Here is an 18,119-nt window from a genome sequence, read left to right on the forward strand (position 1 = left end):
CCAGATCAAACCAACAGCTTTTGGAATGAGGCCAGTTCCGTTGAGTTCATGAACTGGTTGTGGGTTGTGATGTTTTTGCTCCCCAAAGGGCAGAGAAGGCTGTAATCTGGGCAGATTAAGAATTCGTTTGGTGGTGTCTGAAGGGGCGCAGATCATCTGGCTTTTCTGGGGACCTGTGACTCCGTGTCTGCATGAACAGTTTGTCGAACTATAGCTAGTCTTGAATAGCTAGTAAAGTAATAACAGTATTTCCTTTCCTTCCTTCTAGTTTTTTTTTTTTTTTTTTTTTTGCGCGGTTTGCGGGCCTCTCACTGTTGTGGCCTCTCCCGTTGCGGAGCACAGGCTCCGGACGCGCAGGCTCAGAGGCCATGGCTCCGGGCCCAGCTGCTCCGTGGCATGTGGGATCCTCCTGGACCGGGGCACGAACCCGTGTCCCCTGCATCGGCAGGAGGACTCTCAACCACTGCGCTGCCCTCCATGTGTTGTAGCCCATGGTGTGTGTGTGTGTGTGTGTGTGTGTGTGAGAGAGAGAGAGAGAGAGAGAGAGAGCGAGGGAGAGAGATGTCTATAGAATTACTGTGTCCTCTCTTGGTTTACAAGGTGAAGCGACATGCAGCATGACTCCTGTGGTTCTAAGTCTGTTTCTTACGTGGCTGTGGGGTTTTCTTCTCAGACCCAAGCCACATGTTTTTCTTCTGTTTACAGTAGAAGTTACTTCAGCCCTCCTGTGATAGCTCCTGGGGTTTGACCCCTGTGCCGGTGTAATCTGTTGCTTCCTAGTGAGGTGTGAATGTGAGAGTTTTCTTCCCAGTTTTTAGTTCCAGAATCAAGGAATACCATAGTTCTCTCAGGGCAGTTTATAAAATATTCTTTAAAAGTACACACAAGCAACATGACATGGGGAATTTAAAAAAGTAATTTAGCCAACCACCTTGTTTTATTTTCTGATTTTTGTACAACCCCAGTTTCATATTCTTGAATATTTTTCTGTTTGACGTACATCATTTTTATATGTATATTTAACAACTGCACAATATTTTTTTTAAAATATTTATTTATTTTTGGTTGTGTTGGGTCTTCGTTGCTGCGCATGGGCTTTCCTCTAGTTGCGGTGAGCGTGAGCGGGGGCTGCCCTTCATTGCAGTGCACGCGCTTCTCACTGCGGTGGCTTCTCTTGCTGCAGAGCATGGGCTCTAGGGGCATGGGTTTCAGTAGTTGCAGCACACAGGCTCAGTAGTTGTGGCTTGTGGGCTCTAGAGTGCGGGCTCAGTAGTTGTGGTGCACGGGCTTAAATGCTCCGTGGCATGTGGGATCTTCCCAGACTAGGGATCGAACCCATGTCCCCTGCATTGACAGGCGGATTCTTAATCACTGAGCCACCAGGGAAGCCCCTGCATAATATTTTGGTAAGAATATCACTAGTTTTTTCCCTCTAGTTTTGACCATTCAGGTTACATCTGCCTTTTTTTTAATGTCGTGAATTTGACTTAATATATATACACTTAGGCATATTGTATTTTACCTCTTGAATTACTGGATTTCCCTAAGATGTTTTATTAGAAGTGGATTTTTGAAGAGGGATTTTTTTCCCCTCAGTTCTTGAAATATATTAATATATTTTGAGAAGTACTTACTAGTCACACTGCTGTCAGCCTTATAAGAATGCATCTTTTTCCACAAATTTATCACTATTTGGTGGTAAGGTTTTTTGTTTTTGTTTTCCGTTGGCTATTATTTTGACTTTATAAATATGGTACCTTCTTGCTTTAACCTGCATTTCTTTGGTTCCAGGTGACTTGAACCTTTCTTCTGTTTTTTTTTTCCCTAATCACATTTCTGTGGTTGTGACTTCCGCCCGAGTCCTTTCCTTGTTACACCATAGATGAAACTCCGTGTGTGCAATTGGTTTCGAATGGACATACCTACACTTTGTGATATCCAGGCTATGTAGTTTTGTTTTTTTGCTAGCAAACGTGTTTATGTGCAGAAACTCACCCAGTTGATTATAAAAGGTCTCTTCTACTAGAACATTAAAAGCCATTGTTTTATGTAATGAGGATATGACTCTTTGTGTTCTCATTACAATTTTTTTTTTTTTTTTTTTTCCGTACGCGGGCTTCTCACTGTTGCGGCCCCGCCCGCTGTGGAGCACAGGCTCCGGACACTCAGGCTTAGCGGCCATGGCTCATGGGCCCAGCCGCTCCGCTGCATGTGGGATCTTCCCGGACCGGGGCACGAACCCGTGTCCCCTGCATCAGCAGGCAGACTCTCTACCGCTGCGCCACCAGGGAAGCCCTCATTACAATTTTTTTAACTTTGGCCATTTTTCATTTTTACAGACGTTAAAATCTTCTATTTTTAAACCTGCCAGTCTTTTCTCTTTTGATTTCTTTCATTACTTCATGGAAATTTAAGATGGTAAAGATTAAAAGGACTGATCTGTCTGATACTGCTTAAAAATAGTGTGAGAGGAAAACGGTGAACCAGGTAGATTAGTCCCTCTCAGCCCTGTGACATATGATGTGACAACGCAGCTCCTTGGCTCTGTGGCTCATACAGCTGGTGAGGGGCCAGCCTAGTGTCCTGCAAAATGCCAAGGCCCCTGATGCTGGGGAAGCAAGTGAGGTGGGCCTGGTATGTGGGAATGGGCCGCATCCTCACACTGATTCCGCTTGCAGCTCTCGCCAGCCCTGTCCTGGGCCTGAGAGAATGTACCCGAGGCTCGGCCGTGTGGTGCCAGAACGTGAAGACGGCGTCTGACTGCGGGGCCGTGCAGCACTGCCTGCAGACCGTCTGGAACAAGCCGACCGTGGTGAGTGCCTCCGACTGCTGGGCCTCTGTGTCGTCTGTAACTGCTGACCTTTACGGAGCGCTCTCTCCTGCTTCCTTTTGTTTGTTCTTCCTGGTGAACCTGAGACCTGTTTGTGGGTGGGGGTACCCATGCGGAGGAGTGGCGGGCTGGAGCGGGGAGGCTCCATTCCCCCAAGGCCGCCCAGTGTCCTGGTGGCACAGATAGGGGGAGGTCCTGCCTGTCCTCCACCGCGTGCCCCATGCTGCCCTCCAGATGCAGCTCCCACCTCTCTACCCCACATAAGGGACCGGCAGGTGTAGCTCCCATTCCCAGGACAGGGCACACGGGTACAGCTCTGTCCTTGGTCACTCACTCAAAGTAGATGCTAAGCTTTTGAAATCCTTTCCCCCCTTTTTGGTATTTTTGTCTTTTAAACAGGCAGATCACCGATTCAGACCCTAGAGCTTGGTAGCTATCTAAAATTTTATTTCCAACTATAGCCAGACTGGAAAAGATGCCACTGATTTTTCATCTAAACAGTGATAAATATAGCACATTAATATGGGGAATACTCTTAAGATGACAGACCTCAGGTGCATACTCCACGCAACCTGAGTCCTCTCAGGAGACACCCGAGATCTGCTGGCTGGGCCAGGGGACTACAGGAAGTGCTGTTTGTTTGCTCTGGGATGTGCTTCAGCCTGTGGTCCAAGGCAGGGTTGATTGTGTGGAGCTTGAGGTCTAAAACTTGTCGCTGGCCTCTAGTACTCCTTCAGTCAGAGAAGAAGAATTAATCCAGTAACACTGTTCTGTTAGTTTTCTGAATTCACTGTCTTAAACCACTCTCTGTGGCCAAAATTACTTTCAGATTTGGTTTCTAATTTGCTTCTGATCTTGTTTTTAATACTGCTTCCTCTTTTGAAGTTTAATGTATCACGGGGGCAGTTTAGATCTTTCTCTCTTGACAGGACAGTCTCGTGGATACCGGAACCTCTCGGGCATCATGCACAGATTCACGATATCATAAGTTTACGATACTGAAAAAAAGGCATATGTAACCTGAGTGGCCGCACGCACAGTATTAGCCTGATTAGGTCCGAAGGTTCAAGGCGGTTTCTCTCAATGCGGCTAAATTCACAGGTGTTCCTTAATCTCACCCAGATGTGTTAGTTCCTTCTTCATGGGTTGAAAATTGGTTGACATAAAGAAGGGAGCGCCCCAAGAGCTCTGAGGACTGGCTAGAATTTCCGTGGTCCTGGGCCATGTAGGGATGCCAGGCTTGTCTAGAAGACTCGCGTCATGTCTCTGAGCTCTGCAGTGGTGACGTGTGGCCTTCACTGGCACACAGCACTGCCCGGGAGGTGGAAGGCAGACAGAGTGCCGGCAGCAGTGCTGGTGGGAGTGCGCAGAGGTCTGACTGGGCCTTGTTTCACTGCCCGCACCCTCTTACTCTGTGATGTTCCGTCACGTTACCGATTTCCTCTGATTTCTGCTGCCCCGAGTTCCAGCTGATTCTTGAGGCTCAGTTTCTTCACAGAGCTGTTGGGAGCATGAACGCAAAATGTAGCCTGTGCCGTGTGCACTGAGCAAGGCGCTGAGGGGTATAGAGGGTACAGGAAAAGGGTTTCTATCCTGTAGAAGCACAGCGTACTGTGATCAGCCACATCTAAGCCTCCCCCGCGGTGTCCAGTGCTTCTCACCTAGGTTGGGGGACCAGGATGTGCCAGTGTGTCAGAGATGGCCATGGTTAGATGAAACAGGAAAGCAGCCATGGCAGTTTTCAGCTGTGTGCGGTGTGAGTTATGTCCTACGGATACAGATCTCTCTCCCTCGTGTTCCTTCCTCTTAGAAATCCCTTCCCTGCGACATATGCAAAGACGTCATCACTGCAGCCGGTGACATGTTGAAAGACAACGCCACTGAGGTGAGCCGCCACCGGGGTGTGTGACTGCGTGTGAGCGGTGGCCGTGTGGCCACGTGCATCGGTTCCGTACAGAGCTGTGACTGAGGGCGTCCAGCGAGGAATGGTCTAGGCTCAGGTCGGAAATAACTGTCCTATGGGCCACAGACTGCTTCTGTCATGTAACGTCCCCCAGCCCCATCCTTTAAAAATGTAAGAACCATTCTTACCCACGGGCTGTACAAAAACGGGCCGCGGGCCCTAGTTTGCTGACTCCTGGGCTAGGCGTCAAATGCCCGAGGTTGATCGGGACTTTGTATCACATGCCGTTAACCTTTAGGTCCATTTTTGGTGACTTCTGCTCAGAATTCCCCGTGCCAGTGAGACCGCAGGTCAGAGGATCTTTGTTCGCATCTGCTTTTTGCCTCACTGACCTGGCAGGGCCACGGCTCCACACTAGCCCTCTCCCAGGTCCTCTTCCCCGAGGGCCACTGTTTCTAGCCTTCACGTTTCTGGAGTTGTGGAGGGCCTCTCGCTTTCGGCCCGTTTGTGGAGAAGAAGTCCATCCTGGTCCGATCCTTGCCTCTGTCCTCTCTAGCAAGAGATCCTCGTGTACTTGGAGAGGACCTGCGACTGGCTGCCTAAGCCGAACATGTCTGCCTCCTGCAAGGAGATCGTCGACTCCTACCTCCCGGTCATCCTGGACATGATTAAAGGACAAATGGTACGTGATGGAGAATAGATAGACTCTTCCTTCAAGGCACCTCTGGGGCCCGGGGCAGGTTCCAGACCAGATTACAGTGACTAAGATGGAAAGTCCGTTCATAGACTGAGATTTCGTCAACAGATCTTTTGTACAGTTTTCGTCCAGAATGGCTTTGGCACAGCAGACCACTCTGCTTGTAACGTTCAAGGGTTGGGGAGGGTATGGGAAATGGGAACTCATAGAATTAATGAAGGAATGTAAACTGGTATAACAGTTATAGGTGCTGACTTGATAACTCATGTCAGCTACAAGGATGCTTGACTTTCATTCAGTGAGTATCTGTTACGCATAAACCATGTGCCAGAGGTTGGGTTTTCAGCAAGGAACAAGGAGCCAGGTTTGTGGAAGTTGGAAGGACCCTAAAAACCTCCAGTGGGGCAGGAGTGTCCTGAGATGGGACCAAGGTTTTGGTAAGGAAAGCAGGGGTCACATCACGCAAGACCTTTTAGACACTCCTTCAGGATTGTCGGTGCAGTGGGGAGGTCTTGGAGGGTTTCACGGGGAGAGGTGAGATGATCCCTTTTCAAGGGGGTTGGTCTGGTCTGGGTCCCACCAATTGGGAGTTGCAAGAGGGGAAGCTGGCAGGACAGTCAGGTGTGAGATCTGATGGGGACAGTGGAGGCGGACAGCTGCACGTGGTCTTAGTGGATAAACGGACTGCACTTGCTGGTGGAGGGGAGGAGTTAGGCATGTCTTCCATGTTTGTGGCTGGCACCTCCAGGAGGACGGTGGTGGAACCATTTGTCATAATGGAGCCATGGGGCTGGCCAAGCAGGTTGGGCGGTTTGGTTTGAGATGTGCCTGTTAGCTGGGCGTGCGCACGTGAGTCACGCCAGGAGATGAGGAAAGGGAGAATTCGAAGGCGCCAGGTGGCCTGTTTCCTTCTGGGGAGAGGATTTCCACTTGTGCCTCTTTCCCCCCAGAGCCATCCCGGGGAGGTGTGCTCCGCTCTCAACCTCTGTGAGTCTCTTCAGAAGCACCTGGCAGAGCTGAATCACCAGAAGCAGCTCAAGTCCAATCAGATCCCGGACCTGGATATGGCTGAGGTGGTGGCTCCCTTCATGGCCAACGTGCCCCTCCTCCTCTACCCTCAGGACGGGCCCCACAGCAAGCCCCAGCACAAGGTGAGGCGGCGGGCCTGGCCGCCCAGGGCCCCGTCTTTGGTTGGGTTTGAGCTGTGACACGAAAGGGGGCGGCATGTGCGTACAGCTCTCAGACTGGGGCCTTATTCCTTTACTTGATTCTGCAGTTCCACAACCCACCGTTCAGATGGTTGCGCATGGAGGTTCTGAAGAACCGGGATATCTAACAGACGCAGAGATGGTTCCCCCTTCCTGTTAAGCTTTACTATAAACCTGTCAGTCCCTTTAGAGCCTGTAAAAACGCATTAGGAACAGTTCAGGGACTCACCCCTGGTGCTGCAGTTACGAGCATGTCGGAATCTGAACACTCGTAGCTGTTTTTAGGAATATGCAGTGTTTACAGACCAACTGCCCCTGTGTCTCTAGGCTGATGGGGACGTTTGCCAGGACTGCATTCAGATGGTGACTGACGTGCAGACTGCTGTGAGGACCAACTCCAGCTTTGTCGAGGCCTTGGTGGACCACGCCAGGGAGGAGTGTGACCGCCTGGGGCCTGGCATGGCCGACATGGTGAGCCTTACCTCAGGCATCGGAGGACGTTCTGGGCCAGGGAGCTGGGCTGTGGAGACAGCAGTGGGGGAGGCAAGAAAAGTTCACTTCCTGGGGTGCCATTTCAAGATCCAGCCTGAGGGCTTTGAGGAAGAGATGTTCAGACAATTCCCAGTTCCCAGAAAGCAGCCAGATATGTGGTGGGGACTTAAATACCTGGTTGGTTAATTGAGTTTGGATATGTAACAGAACTCGTGGGACAAAATGGTGGAAGGAGAAGGAGACCACTTTTGTGAAGATTTTTTTTTTTCTTTTTTTCTCGCAGTCACCACAACTTTAAGAAACAACAGTAGGACCACTTAGAACCCTGTTCCGGTTCTAAGGCCTGAGTTGTCTATTCGTAATTCTAGGTGTGCTGTCCCCGCCGCCAGCAGGGTGGTTGCCCAGGGGAAGGCACGCGCCTGGCTTGTAAGAGGCTCACCCGGGATGCCTTCCTTACTTTGGTGAATGTTGGTCCTCCAGGCTCAGAAACTCTTCATTAGCCCCGTGGGGGGTTTATGTCTCGGACCCTGTTCCTATTACCCACACTCACGAGATTGATGTCTAAAACCAAAATGCCATTTAGTACCCGACCACTAATGAACCTCTGCCAGGCTGGACGTGGGGAGGCCAGCTGTAAGAAGTCCGTGGGCCTGGGATCTAGAGCAGCCTTTCTGGGTGGGCATGGCTGGCTCTGGGAGCTAAGCGTTCCTTTCTGTTAACTTTCTTTAAAGCCTGTGAATCTTTTAGCCTCGTTGAAGGATCTTGGTATATTTGCTGTGTCAGTTGGCTTCCCCAGGTTAACCTCTCTGAGAGCTGTCATATCACCCTGTTTTCTCACGTATAGAGGCTCCCCAGTCATGACCAGATAGGGTCTGCAGGTGATACCTAAATTTTTATGAAAATCATTATAACTTAACTGGATTGTACTGGATTTAGACTTTATGATCCTGTCCAAGAATGTGTGAACGGATTTGAAAGGTGATCTCGGATCCATCACAGTGTATCTTGTAGCCACTCTCAACTCTAAATTTGCCACTGAGTAGTTGCCGTGTGACCGCGGGGAAAGTATGGGCCATAAAAGGAGATTGGAGGACCTCATCTCTAAGGGCCTTTGGAAAACATTTTCAAAACACTTTTGCACACATGTTTTCCTGTAAGGTATGGAGTAACCAGATTGCCATTTTTTATCTTATTGAGACCGGCCCAGAGCAGGCATTGATGATGCCACTCTTGGCAACTTGCTTGATACTCACCTATTGACACTGTTGGAAAGGGTGGGGTTTTGGTGTGTTGTTGTAGCAGTGAGTTTCGCTAACCGTCTGTTTCTCTCTCCCCAGTGCAAGAACTATATCAACCAGTATTCGGAAATTGCTATCCAAATGGTGATGCATATGGTAGGTGGCAGGGGAAGCTCCTTGTTAGCATTTTTCTTTGTCTCAAACTGTGATCTCTAGGATTTTGAAAATTATATGGTTTAGTTTCCCTTTTACCTTTAAGTACTGAATTGGGCCAAAATGAGCCCTCTTTGACCAGCAGACTGTCCACCTGCAACTCAGTACCTCCCCCTTGCCTTCCCCAGGTAGGGGAAAGGCTCAAGTAGCCTGATCCCCGGGACTGCCCTGCTGGATTCCTGGTGGTTTGTTTGCCGGTGCATATGCGAGCTGGCCATCAGATTTCTAGCATCTGGCTTTCATTCTGGGACCCTTGGGAATAGTCTGCTCTGTAGCTAGGCCAGGCCTGAGGATTGCTGTCTTCCAGCCTGAGTTCTGAGGGGGGGAGCATCCGCCTCCCAGAGCTGGTCCTGCACTCTGCAGCAGTGTTAGCTTAGCTGCTGCTGGAGCCCGTAACTCCTGCACTTGCTTCTCATGCATCCAGGGGGTAGGGGCATTCCTTCATTATTAGAGGTAGAAAATATCCAGAAAGCACAGTGAAGCCGGCTCGATCCATGCAGCAAACTGTACAGGGCAGGGAGGTCTGAAGGCATCCTTACATGGGGAAGATGCATTGGCCTCCTGAGATCTGATCTGCAGTGGGTGAGGGGTGAGTTGTCCTTTTTTTCTCTGTCATGCTGACTTCCTAACTATGTTGAGACTGGCCTACAGTCCTTGAGTTTGTTCTCCTCAGGGACAAGTAGATACACATGCGCATCCCTGTTTTTTTCCCTTCCCTTAAGATAGGTAACTAAGACTGGAATTGCTGAGTCAAAGGGCAGGGCTTTTAATAACACAGGCTTACCTCGAAGATACTGCAGGTTTGGTTTCAGACCACTTGCAGTACAGTGAATATCACAATAAAGTGAGTCAAACGAATTTTTTGGCTTCGCAGTCATATAAGAGTTACGTGTATACCACACTGTAGTCTGTTACGTGTGCAGTAGCGTTAGGTCTAAAGAAACAGTGTACATACCTTAATTAAAAAATACTCCATCGCTAAAAACCATTAACCATCATCTAAGCCTTCAGTGAGTCATAGCAGTAAAAAGTTGAAATATTGTGAGAATTACCAAAATGTGACGCAGAAACATGCAGTGAGGAAATGCCATTTATTGGAACAATGGGGGCCAATAGACTTGCTTGAAGCAGGGTTGCGACAGACCTTCAATTTGTAAAATCTGTGAAGCTCAATGAAGTGAGGTACGCCTGCATTGTCAAACCAGCCTTCCAGGCTGGCATTCGGCCACCTGGGGGCAGATTGCCCTGAGACCTGGGCTGGGGATCCGTGACGCCTCCGGGTGTATTAGGTATTCGGACACACGCCCCTGATTTGAGCAGCCCTGTGTCTCGTTCCCGGCCGCTCATCCCCAGTCTGAGGTGTGGGCCTCGCAGGCGTGGTGGGCTTGGCTTCTGAGCAAGGAAAGCCCCTCCTAGCATGTTTTCTGGGGACCTGCTGCTCAGTGTTTTGCCGTGGCGTGTTAGGGGCACGGGGATGGTGCACCAACAGGCTTCTGGGGGCAGCGTGGTCTGACCCTTGAAGGAGAGAGTAGCTTTCAGGGTCCCCATGTGCATGCAATAGTAGGAACAAGGTAGGTTGCTGATAGGTGACCGGAAGGGCATTTCACCTAAACTTCTGGTGACAGACATCCTTATACCTGGTTAACTGCTTGATTATTGGTGTTTTAATTTTTTCTTAACTGTTGTGTCCTTTCCTTTCTCTCATTTTTGTCATCTCCGATTTCCTGTTTTTTTGTTCAGCAGGATCAGGTATGTGCTGGGGATTTGCTTGTAGTAGTGGGTCTGCTGCTGCTTCTTGTTAAGTTTGCTCATCTTTTTTTGTGCGGCATCGTCAGCTCTGACAGATAACAAGGAAGGATTGGGAAAGGCGGGCTCCCTCTCCGTGTTAATAACTTGGCTGGCGAGGGAGCTTCCGCATCTCTCCCGTGTGAGTCAGCACTGGGAGGGGCCGGGGGCCTCACTTCCCCTTCGGGGGGCCCAGCAGATGAGGCCCGCGGAGCCTTGCACCCTGGTCGGAATCGGCGCCCAGCCAGCCACGTGCAGGCCACCAGTGTGGTGGGGAACCGTCGGTGGCCTCGGCTTCCTTCAGTGCAGGCCCGACCTCAGTGGGACACCTTGTTTCTGTCATGATTCGGGAGAGCGTTGCATGTCATTGGTCGTGTTTTTTCATCGCCCCAGAAATGCTTCTGCTGCATGAGCGAGTCATTTGCAGATAGCCGGCAGACTGTTCCCCTGTCTGTTGGATCCAGAGAACTGGAAACAGTCTCTTGATGGCTTCTGCCCCTCTGGGTGACGGGGTCCTTTGGGTTCTGGAGCCACACGAGACAACTCAGGAGCCAGGCCACTGGGGGCAAGACATGGGGACATGGGGACCGAGCCCCCAGACTAGACTTACCGAGCTAGTGCCCTTTCGGGGTTGTACTGAGCACTGCCCTCCTTTTGAGTACTGGTATCCATTTTTAGAATTAAAGATTTTCAAAGGCATTGTGAAGTCTAAGAGGAGAGGACTTTGGTTGAAATATCTGAATTTCCACCTAGGCCTCAAGGAGTTAGTGTAGCAAAGCTGATCTGAGACAAAGCAGCCACACCTCCTCATCTTTGTCCTTTTTCTAAAAAGCTTTTGCTATATCTTCCACCCCTTTCTGATTTTTGCCCGCTCTTAAAGCCTGCCAGAGATAGGATACTTCTAGGATATACTTTTCAGAATCCTCCAGCCTTATTTAATTTTAGAGCCTTCCGCATATTAAAACAAGATGAACCATAGCCGTGAGCTACTCTTTCCCCTTAACAGAGCCCGTTTTAGCAATCCTGTTCCTGCTGCTTTATGATTTGCCGGTGGGAGCAGATGCCATCTCAGGCCAGAGCTAGTTGCATTTGTTTACAAAGTATACCAAGTGCGTATACTTCACTTGCTCTTGGCCATTGTCGTAGTGAAATGGTCAAGATGTTGTCCAAACTATCTAGTTCTTCTGTGGTTTGGTATCTGGAGGGGAAAGGGGATCTGGAGACCTTGTGACTTGAAAAGATTCATGACATGGGGAGACTGGGTTTTCGTTTGGGGTGTGTGTGTGTGTGTGTGTGTGTGTATGTGCGCATGTGTGTGCAATTGTGAACGTAGAATGTAATGTGGCTTTTTAAAAAGACAGTATTTCCCCTTAATGTATAATTTTAAAGGGTCCTGCTACTGAAAGATCCGGTGTGGTCTTATTTCTAACACATTTGGCTTTCTGTTAGTTTATGGGCATCGTAGTTCTTCCTCTAGAAAGAACATGTAGCTTATTACTTCCTCCTCCTGAGGGCGAGCCAGCTCAACTGAAAAACAGACCAGGTGTCCTTGGAGTTGATTCGATTGCCCTTGAAAGGTGCCAGGAGTTTTGCTTCCCTGGGTGCTCCCCGGCTGGAGCGGATAGTAGTTCTGTCTGATCACTCTTCAAAGCTTTGCATGACCTCCTTCCCCATGTGGAACTGGTACATCTGCATTTGCACAAGCCCCTTTAGATCTAATGTGGGCTCTTTGCCTGTCTGGGGGGCAGTCAGCTTTGACACTGGGTCTAGGATGTTCCTCCAGCACCCCGACTTTGTGTGTAGAGCGTGGGACGGGGTGGTGGGTTTGGGCCTGCCTCTCACTGCTGCTTCTGTGCTCTTTTTAGCAACCCAAGGAGATTTGTGGGCTGGTTGGGTTCTGTGACGAGGTGAAGGAGGTGCCCATGAAGACTCTGGTGCCTGCCAAGGTGGTCTCAGAGAACGTCATCCCTGCCCTGGAGCTGGTGGAGCCCATAAAGGTACCTGGTGCCGTTGGTTTTGTGATGCCCCGCCACTCCACATTGTCACGCCCTACAAGGCACAGCTCATTTGGCTCCCTGCTTGGCTTTTTTTTTTTTGCCGTATGCTGGCCTCTCACTGTTGTGGCCTCTCCCGTTGTGGAGCACAGGCTCCGGACGCGCAGGCTCAGCGGCCACGGCTCACGGGCCCAGCCGCTCCGCGGCGTGTGGGATCCTCCCGGAGCGGGGCACGAACCCGTGTCCCCTGCATCGGCAGGCGGGCTCTCGACCACTGCGCCACCAGGGAAGCCCTCCCTGCTTGGCTTTTACAGGTATTTGAGTTTGAGACCATTAGTTTACAGTACCCCCTAAATTGATGCAGCGCCCCCTACCCTCGTACATTTATCTCCTTGGTTATAAACCCTAGTGCTCGTGGGATCAAGTCTACGTTTTTAGCACACCATTCGAAATCATTTCTCAGTGCCCGGCTCCGACCGAACCTTTCCGATGTGCTTTCTGTGGCCTCGCCCACCTCCTCCCCCATGCTGTGGCCGTGGTACAAACTTGATGTTTCCAGAACAGGCGCCCAGCCATGTGACGTCTTATCACATGGCACGTGTGTGCACTTCTTGTTCCAGAACTTTCCATGTCAGTGTCACTTGACCTTTAGCTGTCTCGTCTCCTCCTGTTGTCTTCTCTCGGCACGGGTACTGTGTGGACCACACAAGGGTTGTGTCTGGCAGAGTCGGAAGCGCTGCTGCCGCCCCTCCTGTCCAGTCGAGACGCCCACCTTGCTGACTGAATTAGTGGCTGGAGAAGATGGAGAGTTCTAGCTTGTACTCTAGCCACATGTGATACTTAAAATTTAAAGAAAAAAATTCAGTTCCTTGGTTACACTAGCCACATTTCAGGTGCTTAGTCGTAGACTCACGTGGCTAGCGGCTGCTGTATCGCGTGGCACGGCCAGAGAATGTTGCCACTGTCACAGAAAATTATGTTCAACAGTATTGTTTTATCAAAGGTAGGCTCTGGAAAGGCAGTCTCGGGCGCTGAGACTCGAAACGCAAGAGCAGACCCGAAACACGTTTAAAACGCTGTCTTCTAAATAGTAGACCAGTAGTGAATCCTCTCTCTGTTCCTGCTCCCCCATTCGCCTCCCCAGAATGAATGCTGAATGATGAGGTGATTGCAACCAAACGGACGTTGGATGGACAGCTCTTTGGGGTTGGGGGACAGTTTCACTGCTTCTGTTCCTGGTTTTGGGGTGGTGATAGAGGATTGGGGAAAGGGACAGGTTTCCCACCATCTAGGAGCAGCAGGGACTGGGGCTTGGACACTGGGAGGAAGCCACACCCCATTCTGAATGCAACAGGAAGTGGCCTTTGTGTGACGCTAGCCCGTCCTGACCTCTGCCCCACTCCTTTAGAGGAGCAGGACCGAGGAGTGAGGCGAGGCCCTCAGGGTTAGTATTCTTCTGCCCTTTCAACAGAAGGATCCGGTCCCGGCGAAGGCTGATATTTACTGTGAGGTGTGCGAGTACGTGGTGAAGGAGGTGGTCAAGCTGATTGACAACAACAGGACCGAGGTACGTGGATTTCGGGAAATGCTGCCATCGCGAACGCTCCTGGCCCTGGAGCCAGAACGGCCTGGTGGGAGGACCCAGCCCGAGAGCTGGGTCTGGCCCTTGTGGGTATGGGACACCAGCCCGGGAGTCGGAACCACCACTTCCCAGCAGCGGATCCCTCTGGGCTGGGGCCGGAGGCAGCCTCTTTGTCCTGCTCTGTAGGTCTAGCCTTTGAGGGAGAAAACAGCGCCTTGCTGTTGGCATTTTCAGAGTCTCTCCCACCCCACGCAGCCTCCCATCTTCTCACATGAGCCTCTCTTCTTGTGTTTCAGGAAGAAATAATTCATGCTTTGGACACCGTGTGCTCGAAGCTGCCCTCGTCCTTATCCGAGGAGTGCCAGGAGGTGGTGGACACTTACGGCAGCTCCATCCTGTCGATCCTCCTGCAGGAGGCGAGCCCTGAGCTGGTGTGCAGCATGCTCCATCTCTGCTCCAGCCGGGGGCTGCCTGCGCTGACCGGTGAGCCCAGTGCGCGTGAGGCCGGCCGGCCCCTCTCGGGTTAGGGAGGGCCTTGCCAGCACTGAGCCTGTGCTCTCTTGCATAGCACACGTGATGCCGCGGAAGGACGGTGGCTTCTGTGAGGTGTGCAAGAAGCTGGTGACCTATTTGGAGCACAACCTGGAGAAGAACAGCACGAAGGAGCAGATCCTTGCTGCCTTCGAGAAAGGCTGCAGCCTCTTGCCTGACCCGTACCAGAAGCAGGTACGCTGTGGGCTGCTTTCGGCCAGAATGTCAGAACCTGCTTGGGACACGCAGGAGCTGGTTGAAGTTTTGAGGGAGAAGCAGCCATTTCTGCCTCTGGCGTGGAGTCCACTGAGATTTTCTTAAAGGTGCTCTGTTGGCTCAAGTGGAGCCACGAGGGGGAGAAGAACATGAGCAGGTGGGGGTAGGTGTGTCACCCGGGCAGGCAGGGGGGCCCTGGGCCCACTGGGCTGGCGAGGCCAGGAATTCTGGTGGAAGAGCATGGCCAGCGCCCCGCACTCTGGCTGGGCCCACCTAGACCCACATTGCTGTTTCCCTAACAGTGTGATCAGTTTGTGACGGAGTACGAGCCCGTGCTCCTAGAGATCCTGGTGGACGTGCTGGACCCTTCCTTTGTGTGCCTGGTAAGCGGCGTTGGGCCCGGTATGGGTTCCTGGGCAGTGTGACCTGGGAGGTGCTGCATGGACCCTGGAAAGGGTTCCTCTGAGATTTGGGGCCGGGGCCGGAGTCTGGGGTTGGTGTGCGGGAGAACCAGGCGTCCAGGCCCCACCACTTGACTCAGCAACCCTGCCTTTTCTGGAAAGTGCTTATTAGAGCTCTGATTCTAGCTGCTTCTAGAAGCTGATAATCATCTCAGTTTTGAAAAGGATTAGCTGGGCAGACCTAATTCTTCCCCCTTTCCTTTGACCTTATAGAAAATTGGAGCCTGTCCCTCAGCCCGTAAGCCTCTTCTGGGAACTGAGAAGTGTGTCTGGGGCCCGAGCTACTGGTGCCAGAACATGGAGTCGGCAGCCCTGTGCAACGTGAGTAGCTCAGCAGCTGCTCCCCAGGACCCCCGCCAGGCAGGCAGCTCGAGGGAGAACCTGCTCTAACAGGCTCCTTGGCAATCAGCTGTACCCTGTCTTTGGTGGGGAGCTGGGTGGGGGAGGGGGACTGAGGCCCAGAGGGGCAGTTAGGCTTACTTATGGGCACCAGCAAAAGCAGGGCTCGCTGCGTTGTTGTCTTTGAGGAGGGAGCCCGGGAGTTGGCTCCTGGCTGGGCAGCCACTACGGGGTGACCCGTGCTGCTTTCCTGGGTGGGGACGTTTCGGCTCAGCCTCTGTTACTTAATGTTCCTTTTTGTGCACCTTCTTCCTCGTGGGGGTTCTTCATGACCGGTAAGCCGGCGTCAGGGCCGCTGCAGGGAGGAGGGTGAGGCCCACCCTGCCGAGCCCCTTGCCCCAGCACCCTCACCCTGTAGCACCGTCAGTGGTGGAGTGCATTTCTGTCGCTCTCCTGGGGACCGGGGCCCGTTTCTGAGCCTGCGTGAGCTGATGTATACCTCTGACTCTTGGGTGAGGAGTTCTGCCTCGGGGGCCTCGAGGCAGGGGCTCGGGTGTGTAACCAGAGGAAGGGGGTCCTGGGTCCTACCTGCAGGGGTGCTGTGACTCTTGCCTTATGAGTCCCCAAAACTCATAGCCACCTACTATCCCCGAGTTTAAATGAGATGCTGTCCCGGGCCTTTATTAGCATCTGGTCCATCCCGGCTGATCTGGGACAGGATAGCGGGTCCCACTTTCGGGTGCCGGCTGATGCACTCATGGGCCAGGGATAGCGTTTGTCACCTGCAGACTAAACTGTTTCCTCTCTCCTGTCAGGCTGTCGAGCATTGCAAGCGTCACGTGTGGAACTAGAAGGCACGGTCTGTCTTAGAGAAACTGCAGCCTCTTTCCCTGCTTGTGTCTGGGGGAACGAACACACAGATCTGTTGGCTTTGTTGTTGTTATAAAAATGATAGGAGCCCTCTCCCTCAGTCCCTTTCTTCTCACCCTCATCTTAGCATCGCTGTCAGCAGGCCGCTGGCGTAGCTGCTTCAGTGTCCCTTTCCTCCCTGCTACATGGATGCCGACATACCGTACACTGGAGGTCTCTTGAGTCTGTCCCTGCATGGTGGTTACCCGGAGGAGACGGGGCTCTGGCTGTGGGCATGAGCCAGAGCCTCTTGACTGAGGTTGTCCGTCCTCCTGCATGGGCCTTGGGTGCTGAGGCCTCCGGAGGCCTGCTCTAAGGAGGGACCTTCCCACCTCGTTGGGCCTGCTGATCTGCCAGACAGAGGCAGTTTTATAGGAAAGATGAGAGGCTCAGAATAATTATTAGGCTTTTTAAACAAACAAACAAACAGTGTGGTTCTCACTGTAATAGAGCTGCTGGAAGCAGCCGCTCAGGAGACCTGGTGGGGCCGGGCTTGCTACCGTTGGGTCAGCCTTTGATTCGGCTTTCCTGTCTTTCTTTCCTGGTTGATGCCGTGTTTGGAGTTCTGTGGTTTGGGGTGGGAGGGGAAAAAACCTGCATGAATGTAACCTGCTAGCTCTTTGTGGAGGTCCTGGGGGCCTGCTTTTGTGTGTGTGGACAGTGGTGACTGCGCCATGCCCGCTCTTGTGTCCACCCTGCTGCTCAGCGCCCCCGTTGCTCTGGGCAGTACAGCCCCCTCCCCTCTGACCCCCCCCCCCTCCCTGTAGATGGTCTTTCTGACCTGCAAATAAATGTGGATGACAAGCTCCTAAGCCTCTGGCTTCCAGGTAGAGGGGCTGCTGGCCTGGGGCCTCAGCCGTCGCCCTGCCTTCTCTCCAGTTTGGCTGCATCCTCTCCTCCACTTCCAGTTGCCAGGAGACAGCGAGACGTGCAGTTGCTATTAAATGAACTTATCGATATTGTTTGTTTTGCACTAAAATTTCTGTGATTTAACAATAAAGTCTGTCAACCAGAGGCCGAGTGTTTCTGTGACACCTCAGCCGGAAGAGTGGCTGCTGCTGAGCTCCGAGGCCGTGAACCTGTAAGTGCCCAGCAGTCCTATGGCCCCGTTTGGCCAGAGAAAGAAAATGCCATCTGGTCCTCCCTGACACACCTGGGGCCAGCAGTGGGCAAGTGGTCAGGGGAGTGCCCCCAAAGGTGGGTCCAGAGCTGCCCTGTCCTTACCCCTGCAACCCGCCGGCCCAGCCCCACGGGTAGTTTACCAGAGCCAGAGTGAATTGCCGGTTCCTTTTTTTTTTTTTTAAATTCAGACCATTCCAGAAACGTTCAGTGCGTATCAGTTGAACAAAACCAAGGGGAGAATATGGAGGGAATAACTTAATTTAAAAAAGGAATACACACGAACACTATATTCAAAACCCAAGGGAACATCAGTCGTTTTATGAGCCCGGCACGTTTGGAAAGCCAGGGAAATGGAGAGAATGCCGTTGGCCGACAATGACCATGTCTGTGTGGGGAAGCAGGGATTACTCACTGTCCCCACCTGGATGTCCGGCCAGGGATGTGGCAGAAATGCACTGGGACTTGAACTGGGGTCAGAGAGTCAAGGCCAGGCAGGGTATGCCTGCTCTGGGCTCCCTCCCTGGTGCTGGACTCCTGTGCTGTGAGGCGGGGTGGGAGGGGCAGAGGGCCGGCTTGGCCTCTTTCGGCTCAGCCTGGGC

General features: G+C 52.0%; 1 protein-coding gene across 2 annotated transcripts in view; it reads left to right on the forward strand.

Moving 5' to 3' along the window:
• PSAP (prosaposin) overlaps positions 1 to 16,396 on the forward strand; it is a 32,431-nt gene extending 16,035 nt beyond the window's left edge. Inside the window, exons 2-15 of one of the 2 annotated variants that reach the window (XM_065893730.1) lie at positions 2,679 to 2,812; positions 4,641 to 4,715; positions 5,290 to 5,415; positions 6,381 to 6,581; positions 6,966 to 7,109; positions 8,468 to 8,524; positions 10,322 to 10,330; positions 12,232 to 12,363; positions 13,832 to 13,927; positions 14,239 to 14,425; positions 14,511 to 14,668; positions 14,992 to 15,072; positions 15,364 to 15,471; positions 16,305 to 16,396. In XM_065893730.1, coding sequence (XP_065749802.1) covers positions 2,679 to 2,812; positions 4,641 to 4,715; positions 5,290 to 5,415; positions 6,381 to 6,581; positions 6,966 to 7,109; positions 8,468 to 8,524; positions 10,322 to 10,330; positions 12,232 to 12,363; positions 13,832 to 13,927; positions 14,239 to 14,425; positions 14,511 to 14,668; positions 14,992 to 15,072; positions 15,364 to 15,471; positions 16,305 to 16,340 — 1,544 coding nt within the window. In that variant the 3' untranslated portion in view covers positions 16,341 to 16,396. The remainder of the gene's footprint in view (positions 1 to 2,678; positions 2,813 to 4,640; positions 4,716 to 5,289; positions 5,416 to 6,380; positions 6,582 to 6,965; positions 7,110 to 8,467; positions 8,525 to 10,321; positions 10,331 to 12,231; positions 12,364 to 13,831; positions 13,928 to 14,238; positions 14,426 to 14,510; positions 14,669 to 14,991; positions 15,073 to 15,363; positions 15,472 to 16,304) is intronic. The other variant, XM_065893731.1, reaches the window with a different exon arrangement.
• The last annotated feature ends 1,723 nt before the right edge of the window (positions 16,397 to 18,119 follow it).

This window comes from Phocoena phocoena, chromosome 16 (assembly GCF_963924675.1).
Source record: "Phocoena phocoena chromosome 16, mPhoPho1.1, whole genome shotgun sequence".
Classification (NCBI taxonomy): domain Eukaryota; kingdom Metazoa; phylum Chordata; class Mammalia; order Artiodactyla; family Phocoenidae; genus Phocoena; species Phocoena phocoena.